Source organism: Gopherus evgoodei, chromosome 5 (genome assembly GCF_007399415.2).
Source record: "Gopherus evgoodei ecotype Sinaloan lineage chromosome 5, rGopEvg1_v1.p, whole genome shotgun sequence".
Taxonomy (NCBI): Eukaryota; Metazoa; Chordata; order Testudines; family Testudinidae; genus Gopherus; species Gopherus evgoodei.
In genome coordinates this window covers 109,203,986-109,221,619 of record NC_044326.1, presented here as the reverse complement: position 1 = coordinate 109,221,619, position 17,634 = coordinate 109,203,986, and the positions used below count along the sequence as shown (strand labels likewise).

Genomic DNA, 17,634 nt, shown 5'->3' with positions numbered 1-17,634 from the left:
GGACCTAAAATGCAAGTACTCAAGGACAATGGTTGCTGAGCAGCTGTCCCACTCAATAAACAGTGGTCTGCAATATTTGCAGCCTAAGCATTGCAGCATTGAGAAGGTGACTTAACTGATTCTCATTGTCCCAGCTGAGAGAAATGCCAAATGGACGTAAAAGATCTGATCTAAAGCCCACTGAAGTCAACGGGAGTCTCTTTAATAGGCTTTGGATCAGACCCAAACATTATAGTGAAAATAATTTTTTTTTCAAAATTTGTTCAAATTTAATTTTTAAAACATGATTTTTTAAAGTTTTTGTTGTCCCTTTAAACCCCAGTCATTAACAAAAGCCCAAATCAAGGAAATGTAGTAAGTCTGGATAATTGATCCTTGTGACTTCACAAGAACACGTCTTTGTTTTATCTATCTATTTATTTATTTATGTGGGGGACTTGCATTCTTATGTAGAGCAGGGTGAACTATTAACATATTTGATAAATAATCCCCTTTTTCTGTTGGCAAATGATCTGTGAACAGACTTTGTTCATTATTCACAATTCTTCAGCAAATGGTTGCTTGCAAACTGCTTGCTAACATACTTCTAGTATTTGCTGTTTATAATCTACTGTTCAAGTTATGTACAGTCAGCTATGTTTCTACTCTGATTGTATTGACTCTCATCCCCACAAAGACCTTGGCTTTTAAGATGACCCAGGAAACGTTTCCAGGAGTGTAATCATGTGTGACCCATTATGCAGATATTTTTGTGAACAAAACTTGGCTGATTATGAGTATTTGCAGAAAGCAAATAAAAGGAGTTGCAAATACTGTCTCCAAAATTCCTACTTTTGGTTTGAATTAATGTGTGCAATTACTTTTTTTGCAGTATTCACCCAGCTCTGCTTCTATCACTCAACAGTCTCTTTTGTTACAAAATACTGCCCTTATTACGGCTTTACATTACAATTTACTCTGTCACTCGCTAACTTGATGTTGTTTACTGTAAATTATTGACATCATAAAATCTGAAGGAGGAAACAGAGAATATATATCATGTTTGTGAAAGGAATTAAACCTTCCTTGTTTTAAGCATAATGAAATAATAATCCCTACAGAACTTGGGGTGGAACTATGAGCTACAAGAATATATTGTTAAATGCAGAAGGACAGAGATACTGATTTAGATCAAGACTCAGACCATGCTAATCCGAATCCCAGTTACTGCACCAAAAAAAGCAAAACTTCTCATGAGAACATCTGTCTTCATGAGATTTGAGATTTCACTCCCTCCCCATCCCAATACAGGACTCTTCCTGACCTACATAGGTCCTTCCCCACCGCAGCTGTAGACACTCGCCACCACGAATCTGCAGGGAAAGAGTTCCTCAAGTCTCCACCCTTCTTCCTCTTCCTGGAATCTTTAATGGGTCCTGGCTGGCTGCTTCCCCTCAGTGGCAGTTTCTAGGGGCTGCTACATAGCTGCTGTGCCCTCTCCTCAAAATACTATGTGATCTTCTGGGGACTGGTAGCCAACTCAAACCACCTCACACATATGGCAGAAAGGAGTGGTACAGTCTGCGGTCTACTGGCTGCACTGCAAATCCCGTCGCTCCCGTTGGCCTGTTGCAGTCAAAGAGATCAGGCTCCAAATGCTTTGCCTGGCTGGAGCAGTACCCATTTATCCTAGGCTGGCTGCAGAGCCACATTCCTTCACTCTCTAACTGACCCTGGCCTGCTGTTGCAAGACAAATGGAATCCAGGTTTTAGAAAACATAAAATTGAATTCCAGGGCTTGCTTGGGGGTTTTTTAAAATGTATTATTAGAAACTGAGATCATAGGTGTATTTTAAGTGGATTGGAGTGGGGTGTGTGTGTGTTTGTAAAATTGCAGTATTTCTTTAAAAAGCTGCATAAAGCTTCTGGTAGTTACTAGATTTCTTGGACACCTACAGGACCTGATTCTTCCCTCTCACCAATTTTAACACTGGAATAACGCCATTGATTTCAGTAGGTTACTCCTGTTTTGAATCAGTTAAATGAGAAGAGAATCAGGTGCCCATGTTTTACAAGATGGGGCCTGAGGTCTTTTTAATCAGCTTCTAGATCACAAGTTGGCTATCTGAACTCCTTCTGTGGAGAGAATGCTTAATATTCTCTTTTACCGAGGTATGCTGTATGTTTGCTATATTTGGAAGATATGAATCATAACCACTTAGGGAACATGAATTTCCCCCCTAGTTAATCCTATTCATATTTAATACACCTGACTCTTTTACTGATGAAATTCTACATTTTAATAAATTCTGAAATTAAACACATATCCGCAGGTATAAAGGGCATTTTTCTTCCAAGTTTCTTAAAATGATTTGATTTAATTTAATTAATTTTTTTTTAAAATCTGAAAAAGGGTCCATTCATATTACAAACCTGATGAAAATACTCCTTACTCACAGAAGTCCTAGTCACCTCAAAGTATCTATTAATGTAAGAAAGATTTACTCACTTGAATACAGGTTGCAGATTTGGGCCCAAAGACAATCATTTCATAATAGCACAGATACACAGAAATGTATGGAATGTCAGACTAAGTTAGTGAGTATACTTAAAACAAGTACATTGTGAAAAAGTTATTCTAGAGCAATGTAAACTGTCACAGTGCAACTGCATTCCCCCTCAGTGATCCAACAACAGCACCCACGTTTATGGTCCCAGCTCCTCAGCCATCAACTCTCTTGGGCAGAGACTCACATCTTTCTCCCTGGTGATGGAGTGTTTTACCAGGCTGCCTAAATGGCCTGCGTCTGCATTTTGCTTTCTCCTCAGAGGCTATAAACAGTGTAATTGTCCACAGTTATAGGTTACCACACAGTTCTTTCTAAGCATGTAAATTCATGTGAGAGCATCACAGAAAAAACATATTAAAACACAAGAAAAGAACTTACACACACGCTAATAGGTTTACCAGAGATCACCCCTCAGCTCCAAAAAGGGCTCTGGCAAGTGATCCATCTTTTGAATTCCACCAAAGGATTTTCCTATGGTTAAAAGTTCATAACAGCTGCTGGCTCAGAACAATCACCTCCATGAATCTGAGAGTCACCTCTTCGTATAGCTTGGGCCTTTGATCTTTCGAGACCAGGGATAGGTAATCAGGAAACAAAGGTGCCCTCCTCAGGGTGTCGTTTCCAAAGACTGACCTTTTGCATAATCGAAGGTGTTACCTTTGCGCACACCTCCCCCTAGAGATTTCCTGGGAAACACACTTAACTTTGTCCCAAAATTCATTCTTGTCTGGCACATTGTTTCAAATAGTCCTTTGAAGCTCATAATCCTTCCCAGTGTTTACTTTGGCCATATCTCCCCCCCAGAGGAATTGCATACAAACCCACATAGCACATCAACTTTGCATTTATAATACAATGGACTCCAAAGCTATTTAAGCTTAATTCAATAAGGTCTCCCAAAGATATTGCAGGAAACTGCCATATCTGTCATATAAACTTTTATATGCATTCCTTTTTTTTAAAACTAGATTCGGGAAAAGCAACTCAATTCAAGACTCAAATAAATTTGTTAGTCTCTAAGGTGCTGCAAGCACTCCTGTTCTTTTTTCAATTAAAGAGGAAATCGTAGTATAGCCAGCTTCATTTTCACAAATAGCATTGAAAGGACTTCACTTTGGCTGCCATTGACTCTATTATTATTTTTATTGTGGTGCATATGTATCTGCAAAAAGTTGAGGGTCTTAATCCAGGAAAGCAGCTAAGAATGTACATGTGTGAGTAGTTCTATCAAAGTCAATGGAGCTATTCAGTTTGTTAGTTAAACACATGCTTAAATGTTTTCCTGTATCTTAATCATCTCTCAGTGGTTTTAGATGTGTCTTGCCCTCAAAGTGTATATTCAACCAATGGTAATGCTTCTGTTGTTTCACTGATTGGGTATATTGTCACTCAATATTCCATGGAGGCAGTGTGCTTTGGGAAGTTTACATAAATGGCTAATTTTGATCTTGTATTTGAAGTAAGCTTTGTCAATAAGCACAGTTGGTGTTTTTGGATTTATTCACATGAGGAAGGAACAATGACTTTTTAGAAAAGCAAATGAAAGTACCAGGAAACATTTTGCCCTGACATGCAATCCTGGAATCTCACTGTCTTCAATGAAGTTGCATGGATGAGATGTGTGTCAAGGCAGAATTTTGCATCTGGTCTCTGGCAATAGAGAACAAAGGAGACTGGCCTATTTCAGCAGTGCATTTGGATCATACTTTAAAGAAGTAGCGAAGAATTTTAGAACATACAGAGGGATATCTACAAATAATGTTGAAAAAGTGCAGAAAATGTCTTCCAACCAAAGAGCTGGCCCAAATACATTTGTTCTGCCAATGGGCCTTGTGACATTAGGAAAACCATGTAAAACTAAGTTTAATGTTCTCATCGTTTTAGAAACAAATAAGAAAAATGCGTGTGCTGAAGAATATATGTCTATAAGGTTTGGATTTCATGTGAGAGTTTAGTAGTACATGAGAATACCTGAGAAGTGAGAGAGAGCATAAATGCAGCCTGTGGTGAAAATTTGACTTGGACAAGAACTTTGGATACTGTATATAGTTTGGAAAGCTTTACATGGAGCATGCACAGATATAACTTTGCCACTCCAGGCTGACTATATGGCATGTGAAGGGCTCTGCATGCTAGCAACAAGAAGTCATCACATACTGTAGCATGCATCACAACAGTCAGCCAGGAAAATTGTGAATATATGTGCTTACGTTGGGTTTTCCTGTCTAGGACTGAGCATTCACCACAGAGTTCTATATATGACATTTCAACTTTAGGCATGTTTCCAGACAATGAGTAATAATGCAGGATTTTCTGACAAGTGAGAGACAAGTACAGTCATCACCCAGATACAGTTGTCTAACATCTTAAAAACCCCAGCATGACATCCTAGATACCTCCTTTTGTAGTGGGAGCTGGGTTCTCATCTACTTCATTGTAGAGTGTGTATTTATTAACTTCCCTAAAAGGCAATTGAAAGAAGTGGATCACAGATCTGTAGAAAGCCCTGAGGCATAGTATTTGGAGTGAGGATGTCCCATAAATATGAAGTGCACATGGTAGAACTGTACTGGTACATAGATAATGGATCATAAATCATCACTCTGGAACCAAGACTGGAGTAGCTGCACTAGCAGCTGTCTGACTGTAGCAATGGTCTTTGATATTGTTATCACACCCGTATGATATTTAATATAAAGTCTCCTGAGAATGTGGCAATGTAAAAGTTATTGCATAGTTGCCTAGCGAAATCCAGACACCTGAATGTTCTCTGATACACCAGGTGTCATTCCTTCCAGGGCCAGCTCCTAGCACCAGTGCAGCACGCAGGTGCTTGGGGCGGCCAATGGGAAGGGGTGGCACATCCACGTCTTTGGTGGGAATTCGGTACTCACTCCATGCACGGTCCTCTCCTTTTCTCTTGGGCTACTATACTTTTCCCCAAGAGGATGAATGCAACCAGAGGGAAATGGGACAGAATGGATGTCTGTGAATAGTGATTTCCCCGCAGCTGGTTCTTGTTTCCCCTTCCTGGTAAGTGTTCCATGATTCCTAGGTATTAACCATGTTGAAGGAAAGAGACATCTCTCTGTTCAAGGTGCTCACGGATAGCACAATACATTTGAACCAATCACGAATCCAGAACACAGAACCACACTCACCAGTATTTCCCAGGTCCATTATATACTTGAGCATCTCCAACCATTGCTTTTGGATGTTAATAATACTAATGATCTTAGGTCTTTTAGTATCCAATGGTTGTAATTGAACCTACCAGGTTTCCATGATATTGCCCACAGGTATGTCCTATGCACAGTCATGTGAGCTACATATTCTGAAGATGTGAGATACTTGACAGAATGGATTTTTATTTTTATTTTGGTACTGTGGCCTGTGAATTCTTTGTGCCATTCTCCTGTTTAACATGCTGTTCTCCACCATGACCTCTATGATCCATAACACGCAACTTCCCTCTCTATGATAAGGAATGCTGCATGTGGTGTCTGAAGAAGATGAAGAGACAGTGAGAGACAGAATTTAGTCAGTGAGAGACAGAAAAAAAGATTCTGTTACTTCACTCAACACTCCACACATTGGAATATGTGTGCATTGTGGCACTTACACCTGAATACTTAGCACAGCTCTCAGAGCAAATGCCTATGCAACTGTGTTTTGGATCCATGGTTTTCCATCATTTCACAATTAGGGCATACCCCCATCTTCACTCCACTGGAGAGTCAATGTTTTGTTTAAGCAATTTGTTCTGTCAGGACACATTTGTGGTTAAATGTGCTCGAGACATGATGCCCTCATGCTGTTGTTGGAACCATGTCAGAGGAAGACAAGGAATAATCCCTCCATCTACAGGCACAGAGCCTAGGCATCTTCTGTGATAAGCACATGCACATCTGGGCGATGGGGCTTAAGGAGGTAAGGCACCTGTTTGTTTTCTGAGGTTTTCAATGTGTTTGACCCAGTGTGGGCTCAATCCTGGGTGCCCTGCTCATGCCAAAGGGAGTTTGGCTATGGGGAATGGTTCCACATTAGACCACATTTTTCAATTTGCACTAGTGGTTTCATTCTCTCTCATTTCCTTCATTTCTTCTAGGATCTACAGGAAGGAATCCAGGGTCACCTGAAAGTATAAACCCCTCTGATGTAGGAAGTGCTTTCTATTCCCTCTTTCTGTTATGAGGAGACTTCCAATGCAGGTCAGCAGGCAGCAGACCACTGGCATACTCAGTGCCTGGAAAGGGTAAAGGCATTCCCATGTACTTAAGGTGGTGACTTTGACTACTTAGTAAATCTTTGCTTCTGTTATTGTGAACTGTGCTTTCAATGCCTTTTTTCGTTTGTTTTTCTCCTTGAAGGTGGATAGTCTTGGAGCTGTTCATGGAAAGTCATCCCCTGGGAGAAATTATACAATCATAGAATATTAGGTTGGAAGAGACCTCAGGAGGTCATGTAGTCCAATCCCCTGCTCAAAGCGGGATCAACCCCAACTAAGTCATCCTTGCCAGGGCTATGTCAAGCCAGGCCTTAAGTACTTCTTTTCTTTCTGTCTGATTTTTATTCTCACCCTCTCTTAGTTTGTCTCTTATTTTATAATGACCTGTCACTGTTGTTTCCTCATAGAAATTGAAGAATAAATTCCCCACATGGCCTTCCAGGTAGCGAATGTCTTTTATTTTTCTGTACAGCACCCACCACACAATTCTGACTGAGACCTCTGAGTGCTGCTATCTAGTCCAATTACACATTTTTCTGCACATCTCTGTGGTTGTGTTTTTAAATGAGTGTTATTTTGTTGTTTGTTATTTCTGTGTCCTGTATATGTTTCCAAGAGTTTTTAAAGCAAAGTCTACCCCAGCCACTGAGGAGAACTCTGGGGACTGCTAAGGGATCACAGCACTGGGGAATGATATATGCACCTGAATTTTCAGGATACTTGGTTTGCCAGCTGTACCCTGAGACCTCCTTCTCTCAGGGGAATTGCCTCTTTCTGCATCTTTCCCTGGTTGGCTATTGAGCAGTGGATAGCTACTTATCCCTTATCTTTCTATTCCATTGTGCCCCATAACTGACATTGTTGTCTGGATAGGTACCTCTGTCCTGCTGGTTGTGAGAAGGAACTATTGGTTGGTTAGGCCTAGTGTGGCCAGGAGATCAGCATTGGGTTGGGTTCAAGTGAGAGCTACCTGTGCCCTGATTTTCCTCCTACTATTACCTGCCTCACACTGTCTCCTATTTCCTAGTGTGTTACTGTGAATGTTACTAGATGAACAGGCCACAATCAACTGTGAAGTCATCACTGAATTTATTTTTGCACTCCCTCATTTTGCTGTGGCTGCATTTTCAGTTCAGCACGGTTCTATTTTCAAGCATTATTTACACTCCCTCCCTTTTTAATTTTAGAATTACAGTGATGAACATACAGCTTCTGGTCTCCACGGATGCCTTTTGCACTTTTATGAAAAATTAGCCTCTATTGTTACATTTTCATCAGACCAAGACACACTTATGCTGCAATTGCTTTATACCAAAATTATTGTTACACATGCCAGGTTTTTTGCTGATAGATGTTGTGGTGGAGTGACACCGAAGCACACTTGGCCTCATTAATAACATCCCATAGAAATCTAACACAAAATACAGATTCTTATTTTTGATGGCCTACATTGCTTACTTGGGCAGCACTCCTATTAAATTCAAAGAGCTCCTTGTGCTTGTCTCTGCAGTATAAAGGCCTCTGGATGACCTGTCCTTAGGACAGCTTCTGTTACTCCGCATGCTTCTCTGGTTATGTTCTGCATGTGTATTGGGCTTGGGATTATCACCGTTCAAGGCAACTGCACATGTATTCCCACTCTGTGGCCCAGAAAGAGCACCTACTCTGGGCTTCCATCTCCCCAGACATTGTCTATCTGGGGTGGAGACACACAACTCTCTCACTTCTGACAAGGGTATTTCCAGACGGCATGATTCCCTGACTATGCTGTGGAATCCCCAGCAAAAGACAGACTGCCAAAGTAGGCTTCTTGTGCCTTCTCTTCAGAGACTGATAACAGAGTAATTACCAACAGTTATAAATTACCACACAGTTCCTTCTAAGCAAGCATATTTATTTTAAGATATAAAGCATTGCACATAAAACATTAAAAACAATAAAAGAACCTGCATGCAGGCTAATGAGCTTACCAAAGATTACCCCAACACCAGCATGAGCTTTGGCAGGTGAGCAGTGCTTCAAAGCCCACATAGGGTTCATGTTCATAACACCCTTTGCTCAGAACAAGAACCTTCATGCCTCCTGTGAGTCACTCATTTAGCCAGATTTCAGAGTAGTAGCCGTGTTAGTCTGTATCAGCAAAAAGAATGAGGAGTACTTGTGGCACCTTAGAGACTAGCAAATTTATTTGAGCATAAGCTTTGGTGGGCTAAAACCACTTCATCGGATGCATGCAGTGGAAAATACAGTAGAAAGATATATATACACAGAGAATATGAAAAAAAATGGGTGTTGCTATACCAACTATAACAAGAGTAATCAATTAAGGTGGGCTATTAGCAGGAGAAAAACTTTTGTAGTGATGATCATTTTTTTTTATGTTCTCTGTGTATATATATCTTCCTACTGTATTTTCCACTGCATGCATCCGATGAAGTGGAGTTTAGCCCATGAAAACTTATGCTCAAATAAATTTGTTAGTCTCTAAGGTGCCATAAGTACTCCTCGGTCTTTTCATTTAGCCAGTTTGCTTTGAAAAGAGCGTGAATAGCTCATCAGCCTGACAATGGCTTTCTGCTCAAGGAGAAGCATGAAAAAAAATGCAATCCTCTGTGGGTCGTTTGCATTCGCTTCCCTGCAAGTGTTTCCTAAGAAATGCACATCACATATAGTGTCCCAAAAATTCCTTTGAAGTTCCTAATGCTTCCCAGAGATTGCATTAATCCTGTCTTCCTCCTGAAGAAATTCTGTACAATACCACAATAGTACATGTAAGTTTGCCTTTTTAATACAGTGGACTCCTAAAATACTTAATTCAAAAAGGTTTAACTTGATTTCATAAATTTTGTCCAGAATATTGTCATATCTGTCCCCAGGGTAACAACATTAGCATCCTGAGTCAAATTGGAAACCTAACATCTCTGTTATAAATTTCAAGTACCTGAAAAAATATAGAACAGAGATATGTCTATTTCAGAACCCAAAATTCCCCTGTAGAGCAAAGAGTCACAATACGCTCAACCAATGAGACACAAGTCAGAAGCATAACAGTGTCAGAATAGATGTTCATGAGCTGATCTGTCAGGACACTCTGTGTATGACAGCAACTTACAAGAACTAATTAACATGTTCATGGGTGTTACGTATGCCATATGTTCCCCACCCAAGTGAAAGTTTCATTCAACAAATAAAAACTGCTTCACTAAATACAATATTTTCCCCTTCATATCATCAATTTATTTAGTACTGTGTACTTTTTAGTACATTAGGTGTAATAGCTGGAGACTCCTGGCTTGCTGCAGGTTAATGGTTTTACTCAATAACAACACTTAAGTTTTCAGCTGTGCTATCACTGAAAAGATGTCAGCCTGACACTGTCACTTGGGACTCTGCGGAATCTTTTTTGCAATTAGCTAGCATCTGATCTACATTTCCTATTTATTTCAGTAAATACATTATTGAATCAAGAACTGTATTTACCGTCACATGATAATCAAGTTCTGCTCTTTATCTCCTCCATCCCCATTCTGATTAAGGATGACAACTGGCTGCAGAAGGAAGGAAACTGAATATCAGACTATAGTCTAGTGCCTGAATTTCGCTTGATGACTTTGATAAGAGTATCTGAATTACTAGGCTGCAAAAAACAATTTTTAGTTAGTGCCATAATACCATGCTGACCATATCAAAGACCAATGCTGAATTACAGTACTCCTTGTGAAGCTATCCTAGTTTTTTTTGTAGTGGTAATCAAAATGCTAAATTGGAATTAATTTGCAAAATGGACACCATTAAATTAGGCTTGAACAAAGACTGGAAGTGGATGGGTCATTACACAAAGTAAAACTATTTCCCCATGTTTATTCCCCCCACACACACACTGTTCCTAACACCTTCTTGTCAACTGCTGCAAATGGACCATTTTGATTACCACTACAAAAAGTTTTTTTCTCTCTCCTGCTGATAATAACTCACCTTAATTGATCACTCTCGTTAGAGTGTGTATGGTAACCAGGGGCGGCTCCAGGCCCCAGCACGCCAAGTGAATGCTTGGGGTGGCAAGCCGCAGTGGGCGCTCTGCCAGTCACCCTGAGGGCGGCAAGCAGGGTGCCTTTGGCGGTTTGCCTGGTCCTGCGGCGGGAGGTCCACCAAAGCTCCGGGAAAAGAGGACCCTCTACAAGCAAGCCGCGGAAGGCAGTCTGCCTGCCGTGCTTGGGGCGGCAAAATCCCTAGAGCCACCCCTGATGGTAACACCCAATGTTTCATGTTCTCTGTGTGTATATATATCTCCCTACTGTATTTTCCACTGCATTCATCCGATGAAGTTGGCTGCAGCCCAGGAAAGCTTATGCTCAAATAAATTTGTTAGGCCTTGGCTACACTTGAGAGTTACAGCGCTATTGGTGGCTTTATAGCGCTGTAACTCACTCCCCGTTCACACTGGCAAGGCACATACAGCACTGTATCTCTGTGGTTACAGCGCAGCTTGTACTCCACCTCCATGAGAGGAATAAAGAGTATAGCGCTGAGCTGGGATGCCAGTGTAAACAGGGAATAATCTTACTACGCTGTGACTGACCTCCGGAAGCTTCCCATAATCCTTTTAAGTGAAGATAACTCTCTTTGTTTTGTTGTGATGCCTCTGTTTGTTTTGTTGTGAACTCGGGGCTCTGGAGCTGGTTATCAAAAAAACAAACACAGCTAGTGTTTGCTGTGAATGGGCAGAGGCAGGGGGGCTCCTTTTGGAATGCCCACAGCTAATGTTTGCTTGAAGAGAAGGGAGGAAGGGGGCTTGAGAAGAGAAGCACCACGGTGGGCAGGAGGGAAGGGGGTGTCCGTTTCAGCGCGGCTGCTTATCTGGTCTGTGAGGGAAAAAAACAGTTGCTGTTTGCTTTCAGTGAGTGAGAGAGGGGTAGGGGAAGGGGTCGGAACTTGCAAGGTAGGGCGCTGACACAGTGTCAGCTCCAAAAATCCACTCTCTCTCTCCCCCACGCTCCCTGTCACGCTCCACCCCACCCCACCCTTTTGAAAAGCACATTGCAGCCACTTGAATGCTGGGATAGCTGCCCATAATGCACCTCTCCCAATGCTGCTGCAGATGCTGCAAATGAGGCCACAACAGCGTGCTGGTAGCTGTCAGTGTGGACAGACTGCAGCGCTTTCCCTACTCAGCTGTACAAAGACAAGTTTAACTCCCAGCGCTGTACAGCTGCAAGTGTAGCCATACCCTGAGTCTCTAAGGTGCCACAAGTACTCCTGTTCTTTTAACTAATGCAAGGGAATGAGAGAGAGGGAGGATACAAGTAATAGGAATAAAATCTTAAGATTTCAGTAAGGCTTTACAGTTAGTTGTCAAATAAAATATCCGGGCTAGTATCTATGTAATTCCATTATCCTAATACTGTACCTCAGACCTCTATCTTAATCTGTGCATCATTTCTTTCAGTTTTTGAAGCTGTGCATGATTTATGTGCAGTTGGCTTCTCACTGCCCTCTGCCAATTTATATGAGATAATTCCTACTCCAACTGGAGAGGTCTTGTAAGTCAAGATCACAGGTAAAGTGGGGTCCCATTGCACTTACACCTGTGCAACTGACAACACATGTTTAACTGCATTAATTTTTTTCTGTCAATACCTCCTAATTCCCACATTTTCTCGTTTTTATAACAATTCCATCAGTGATTTTAGCAGAGTAGACAATCATGAAATGAATTTTCAACAGTAATTAACTGGCATCGGGAAAATTCATTAGTATTATTACACTATTACGTATATGTTTCAGTTGAGACTGGGGTCCCATTGTGCTAGGTGCTGTACAAACATACAGGGAGAGGCAGCTCTGTGTCAGTTGTCACCGATGACCTCACACTCTTTTATATAGTCCTTCAGTATGTTCCATCTCCTACGCCAATGGTGGAATTTCTTAAATATGCTGCTTAGCTTTCACTAGACAATCTTGAATCAGCTAAAGGAAACAAAAGTCAGTTTCTCACTGATTTTGAAGGCTAGCTATTTTGGTGTTTCTGGTGATTCCTGTATCATGTTCTTTCTCTGAACAACAGTCCCCCAATGTGCCCATATAATCTATCTAGATTGCTTGAGAACAGCAATATTTTTGCATTCTGTGTCCAGTACTTTCAAAATGATTCACTATATTCAGAGATTTTGACCAAGACACCTTTTCTCCCGTAAGCCACACTTAGCAACATGCTGCACAGTTTAGTGCTAAATAATTCTGCAAGTAAATTGAAATCTCAGCTGTTCTAACATGCACATGGAAACCAAACCTTTCGACTTGCTATAAAATACGCAGGTCAAAACTTATTTTTTTACAGTCTTGGGAACAATATCTTTCAGTTAAGACTTTTTGGATTAATAAAAATCTCTTCACACTTAAATAAGAACATTCAAATTAGTTTCTTCTGTTTGTTTTTTTTCCCCTGGTGCCTCAAGATATTCAGCAGAGCAAACATCTTGGATCCAACAATTGTAATACTGCTCCCTTTCCTGCTTTCCAATACCCCATTTGTAGGCTTGTCCAGGTGCTCCATGTATATGCTAAAATTTTCTATAGTTTCTTTGAGGCATAATCCGTTCTTATTTCTGAAACAGTCCTTTTATTGCCTTAGTTTCTTTTGTTCAGAGACTTCCTGTGTTCCCTTTTCTATTCTGAAATTCTATTCTATTCTGTCCTCCTCACTAAATTGTTGGTTTGGAGTAATAGATATAGACTCTAATACTGTGTTTACTAAGCATGTGTAATCCAAATATGTGAGCAAAGATGGAGCAGGCATTGTTATGGTTTATTCTAGAATTCTACCCACAAAACTCCCCACCAGGTGATATGTTAACACAGACAACCAATTAAAAAAAAAACATTGAGGCATTGCACTGTCAGATCAAATTCCCAGTGGATGCTCATTGATCCTGCAAAGAGGACATTGACACCTAGCAATTTTTGAGTGGATCAGTCCTTCTCCGGATGTCATATACATCACACTGGCTAGATCATCTGTTAGGCACCATGCCTGGACTAAATGTCTTTGCCATCTAGGGAGAGGCTAATGTAGTCCTGTGTTCCCTGGACCTTAAAGGAAGCAAATTCACTACTAGTGGCAGGGATGAGTCTGGATACTCAGCTTTCTGAAGCAGTCATTATTGCTAGTTCTAAGAAACACACCTCATTTTAGATCCTGAGCCAAAGATCATTCGCATCAAGGGGAACATTTACACTGACATCAACAGTTTTGGATCAAGGCTTTAGAACTGTCCTGTTTCAGTGGGGGCATTGTGATTCTTTAATAATGTCTTCATGGTGGGTAACAGGGATGGGGTACCTTTGGCAGAAGAGCTGATCAGAAAATCTTGAAAAATTTGAAATTCTGAAAAAGAAATCTTGGCAAATTTTTTTGTGGAATTCCTCCCCTTCCCCACTTTTTTTCAACCAGTTCTATTTGTTGTGTTCCTTTCCACTCCCTATCTTAATACTGTACAGATGACCAAAAGTGGAGCAAGGTTAAAACATGCAGGAGAAGAAAGAACAAGTGTTTGTGCGGGGGGGAGGGATTGTTATCACCCATAAAGATGTCAGGGAGGGTCCTTAAAAATCTGTGGAGTTGGCTGAGGCAAAACTGTATTGCATCTAGAGTTGGCTGACATTTTTGGCAGTTGTCTGAAAACAAAAATTGTCACAAAATATTTTGATATTGTTGAACTGCTCCATTTTTCACCAAAAAAACTCTGGACCTTTTATTCTAATATTTCCTCTTCCCTTTCCCTTCCCCCCCCCCCCCCCAATCTGTATAGTAAAAAGCTATTGAACCGGTTCCTGATATTTTTTGTTTAGTAAAAACTGGGGTCGGGGGCCGGTAAGCAAACATTTGTTGATAACCATTTCAATAACTTTTTTGATGTTTTTGATAGACATTATGAACTTTTAAAAAAAAATCCAAATAAACAAAACAAAACAAGTTTCCATTTTAAACACTTTGAAATCAAAACAAATTCAATTTTTATTGTAAAATTACTTTTGGATTTTTCAACCAGTTCTAATAGAATCCCAGTTGATATAAAGGTCTCTCTCCACTGAATTCTGAAGATTGCACTGGATCGTACGGCATATATCGCTGCCCACGTAAGGTCACTTGAACCATTAGTTATTCATTTCAAATAGCTACAATTTGGTTTTCAGTTGAATAGAACATACTGGATTCGTTGCACCTCTGATTTGTATTGACTCATGTTTATACAGTATGTAATCATGATAAATATGATACATTTTTACAAGGATGTTTCAAACTTCATTGTAATTTAACTATATAGACCTCTTAAATTAGTCTCCTCTCATACACGTGTTAGTGAAAATAGGGTGTTCTGGAAAAACAGATATATATGGAACTTATGAGCACTTAGGCCACAATTCAGGAAAGCCTTAAGTGAATGCTTAAGTCCATCCCTGTTTTTCTAAATTGAAGCTACAGAGAATACAGAATAGCCAAGTCAAGATCCACTGTGTGGAGTGGAATGGAGAATGTTGCATGTAATGTAATTCTGACAGGGAAACTGGGCTGATTTTGCAAAGCAGCCTGTGATGTATTCTTGCTGCACTTGTTTCTCATTATGTTTCTATGCCTAATTAATCAAAATGTACCTTCTCTACATTAGGTGAGCACTCCTCTCAGGGAAAGAATAGAACTCACCAACATGATGAATCCTCCTCACACCTGGGCAATAAATATGTATGTTTACTCTTTCATTCTGTTTTCTGTAACTTTCATTAATATCTGTTATCATTAGCATGGTTCAGTTAAGCTAAAACAAAAAGCAAAAAATCATAAGCAGAAAAAACTAATGACTTCTGTCAGAAAGAACCTTAAGGCCATTTTGCTTAAACTTTCATGAACTAGAATCACAAATTAGCTGGGGGGGTTTCCCCATGTTGTAAAAGCAATATTAGAATTTTACTCCATTGCTCTGGCCTGATATTTTGCCACTCATGTACTCAAAAAGTTAAGATTTCTATATGGGCTACAGCTGATATCATGTGGTAGCATTCTACTGAAATAAGAGTCAATCCTGCTTTGTGCTGAAATAATTCTAAGAGGTGCTATTTTCTCAATATCTGTTGAAGCCAATGAAAATGGAGGTACCCTGCACCTTGCAGGATGGGGCTAACGAGTGCATTTCTTCGCTTTGACTGTTGACTATTATTTCCTATTGGGTGGAGCTTTACGTTTTTGTATGTGAGCCCAAACTAAACATATGAAGTTAAGTGCCTAAATAAAAACAGCCAGATTTACAGGAGTGCTAAGACCTCAGTCCCACTGGCTTCACAGGAAGTTGTGCACATTTCAGACCTCTACATATTAGTCCATTTTTATTTAGGTGCTTCAATGTGGATTAAGGTGCTAGATTTCAGTCACCCTAAATTTGAGAATGTTGTCCCACGTTTTTGAATATAGGAAAACAGGGGTCTCTGGAGAATCCATCCAGGTCAAAACTTGAAACCCATCAAGGTCTTTGTGGTGGTCTCCAAATATAAAGTCTTTTCAGGCAGTCATGTCTTTCCATCTTTCCCCCCCTGTGGTTGTACCCTTGCCCTTCTTTTCACAGTAATCGCTTGTCATTTTTATTATATCATATTTTATTTACTTTTTATTAAGGCAAAGTTATAATAAAATGTTAACATGCTACTCCATACATTACTTATTACTCAGGATCCGGTTAATATTCAAAGAACCTTGCCTAAGGATTCTGGCTGGCTGGTTAGGGAGATCTCCTACTCTGGGTACACTACAAAGGGTACCTACATTTCTAAAAATCTATCCTCTTTTTGGCATTTAGCTTGTGTATAAACTTGGTGTGAAAGCTTTTCCATGAAAAGGACAGTCCATATTTTACTATACCACAATTCCATAGGATGAGGAGTCACCTTTTACCACTAATGTGCAAAACAAAGTTTAGCTGCTTACAAGAAAAAATAAATGTATTTATCATGCTGTTTAAATACAGATCCTTTACTAGAGCACTAAGTCAGCAGTCAGTGAATCTCTTAATAATTTCGTCCCCAAACTCTCCAGTTCCTGGACACAGCCACCAGATGTGCAAGTATGTTTACTCTTTCACCACAACCCCACCAACAGAGCACCTCTCTATTAGCAAAAATATAATGGAGTCAAATGCCATCTATATAGCAATTTATAAACATTTTCTTTGTGAGCTACACACATTGGAGACACATAACCCCTTTCCTACATGGACACTGAGTCATCCAGATCAGTTTATTTGTCCAAATTCCTCTCCCATCTTTTCATCTGGGTTGTTTTCTTATCAACATTTTTTTCCAGTCAAAACTGTGTACATCTTAGAAATTAAATCTTGTATTTATTTACTTTATTTGTTCCTGGGCCAACTCTTCAAATGTGATTCAAGGTCTAGATAGAGCTGCCTTGTGTCCAGTTTTCACAATAAAACATTTGAGTTGTAAATATTGGAAATATAGGATTTTCATATTTGTATGATTTCAGATCAGGCCCCAGGAACAGTTGTGAGAATTGAGTAATCTCAGCTCATACCCACACTCAGCTCATACCCACCTTACTTCCTAGGTGTACATTCCTGATCATTAATGAAAGTAGATAAAAGAGAGGGCTTAAGCAACAGGAGTTGACTAAATTTCTCCAAAGCTGCTAAGGATGTCTGGTTGAATGGGTGATTTTATTTTTTTTTATTTTTTGGTGACCTACGTTTCTTTTTAACCCAACAATTACTAGGAATACCTTTATTTGGGCTTCTGTTTTGTTTGAGTTATACCCAATGTTTGGATGGTCTAGTGTTAACTTGAATCATGTCTTTT

At 40.0% G+C, this 17,634-nt stretch overlaps 1 protein-coding gene across 12 annotated transcripts in view; it reads left to right on the top strand.

The window, feature by feature from the left end:
- Positions 1 to 17,634, top strand: part of EMCN (endomucin) — a 104,877-nt gene that overhangs the window by 81,720 nt on the left and 5,523 nt on the right. For 3 of the 12 annotated variants that reach the window (XR_004000736.1, XR_004000730.1, XR_004000729.1), the window contains 2 exons: positions 6,658 to 6,804; positions 6,920 to 7,009. Coding sequence is in view for 1 of the 12 variants with exons in the window: in XM_030565213.1 (XP_030421073.1) it covers positions 15,444 to 15,517 (74 nt within the window). In the remaining 11 variants the exon portion in view is untranslated. Of the gene's footprint in view, positions 1 to 6,657; positions 6,805 to 6,919; positions 7,016 to 15,443; positions 15,518 to 17,634 lie in introns of those variants that run through there. The other 9 variants (XR_004000732.1, XR_004000731.1, XR_004000737.1 and 6 more) reach the window with 7 other exon arrangements.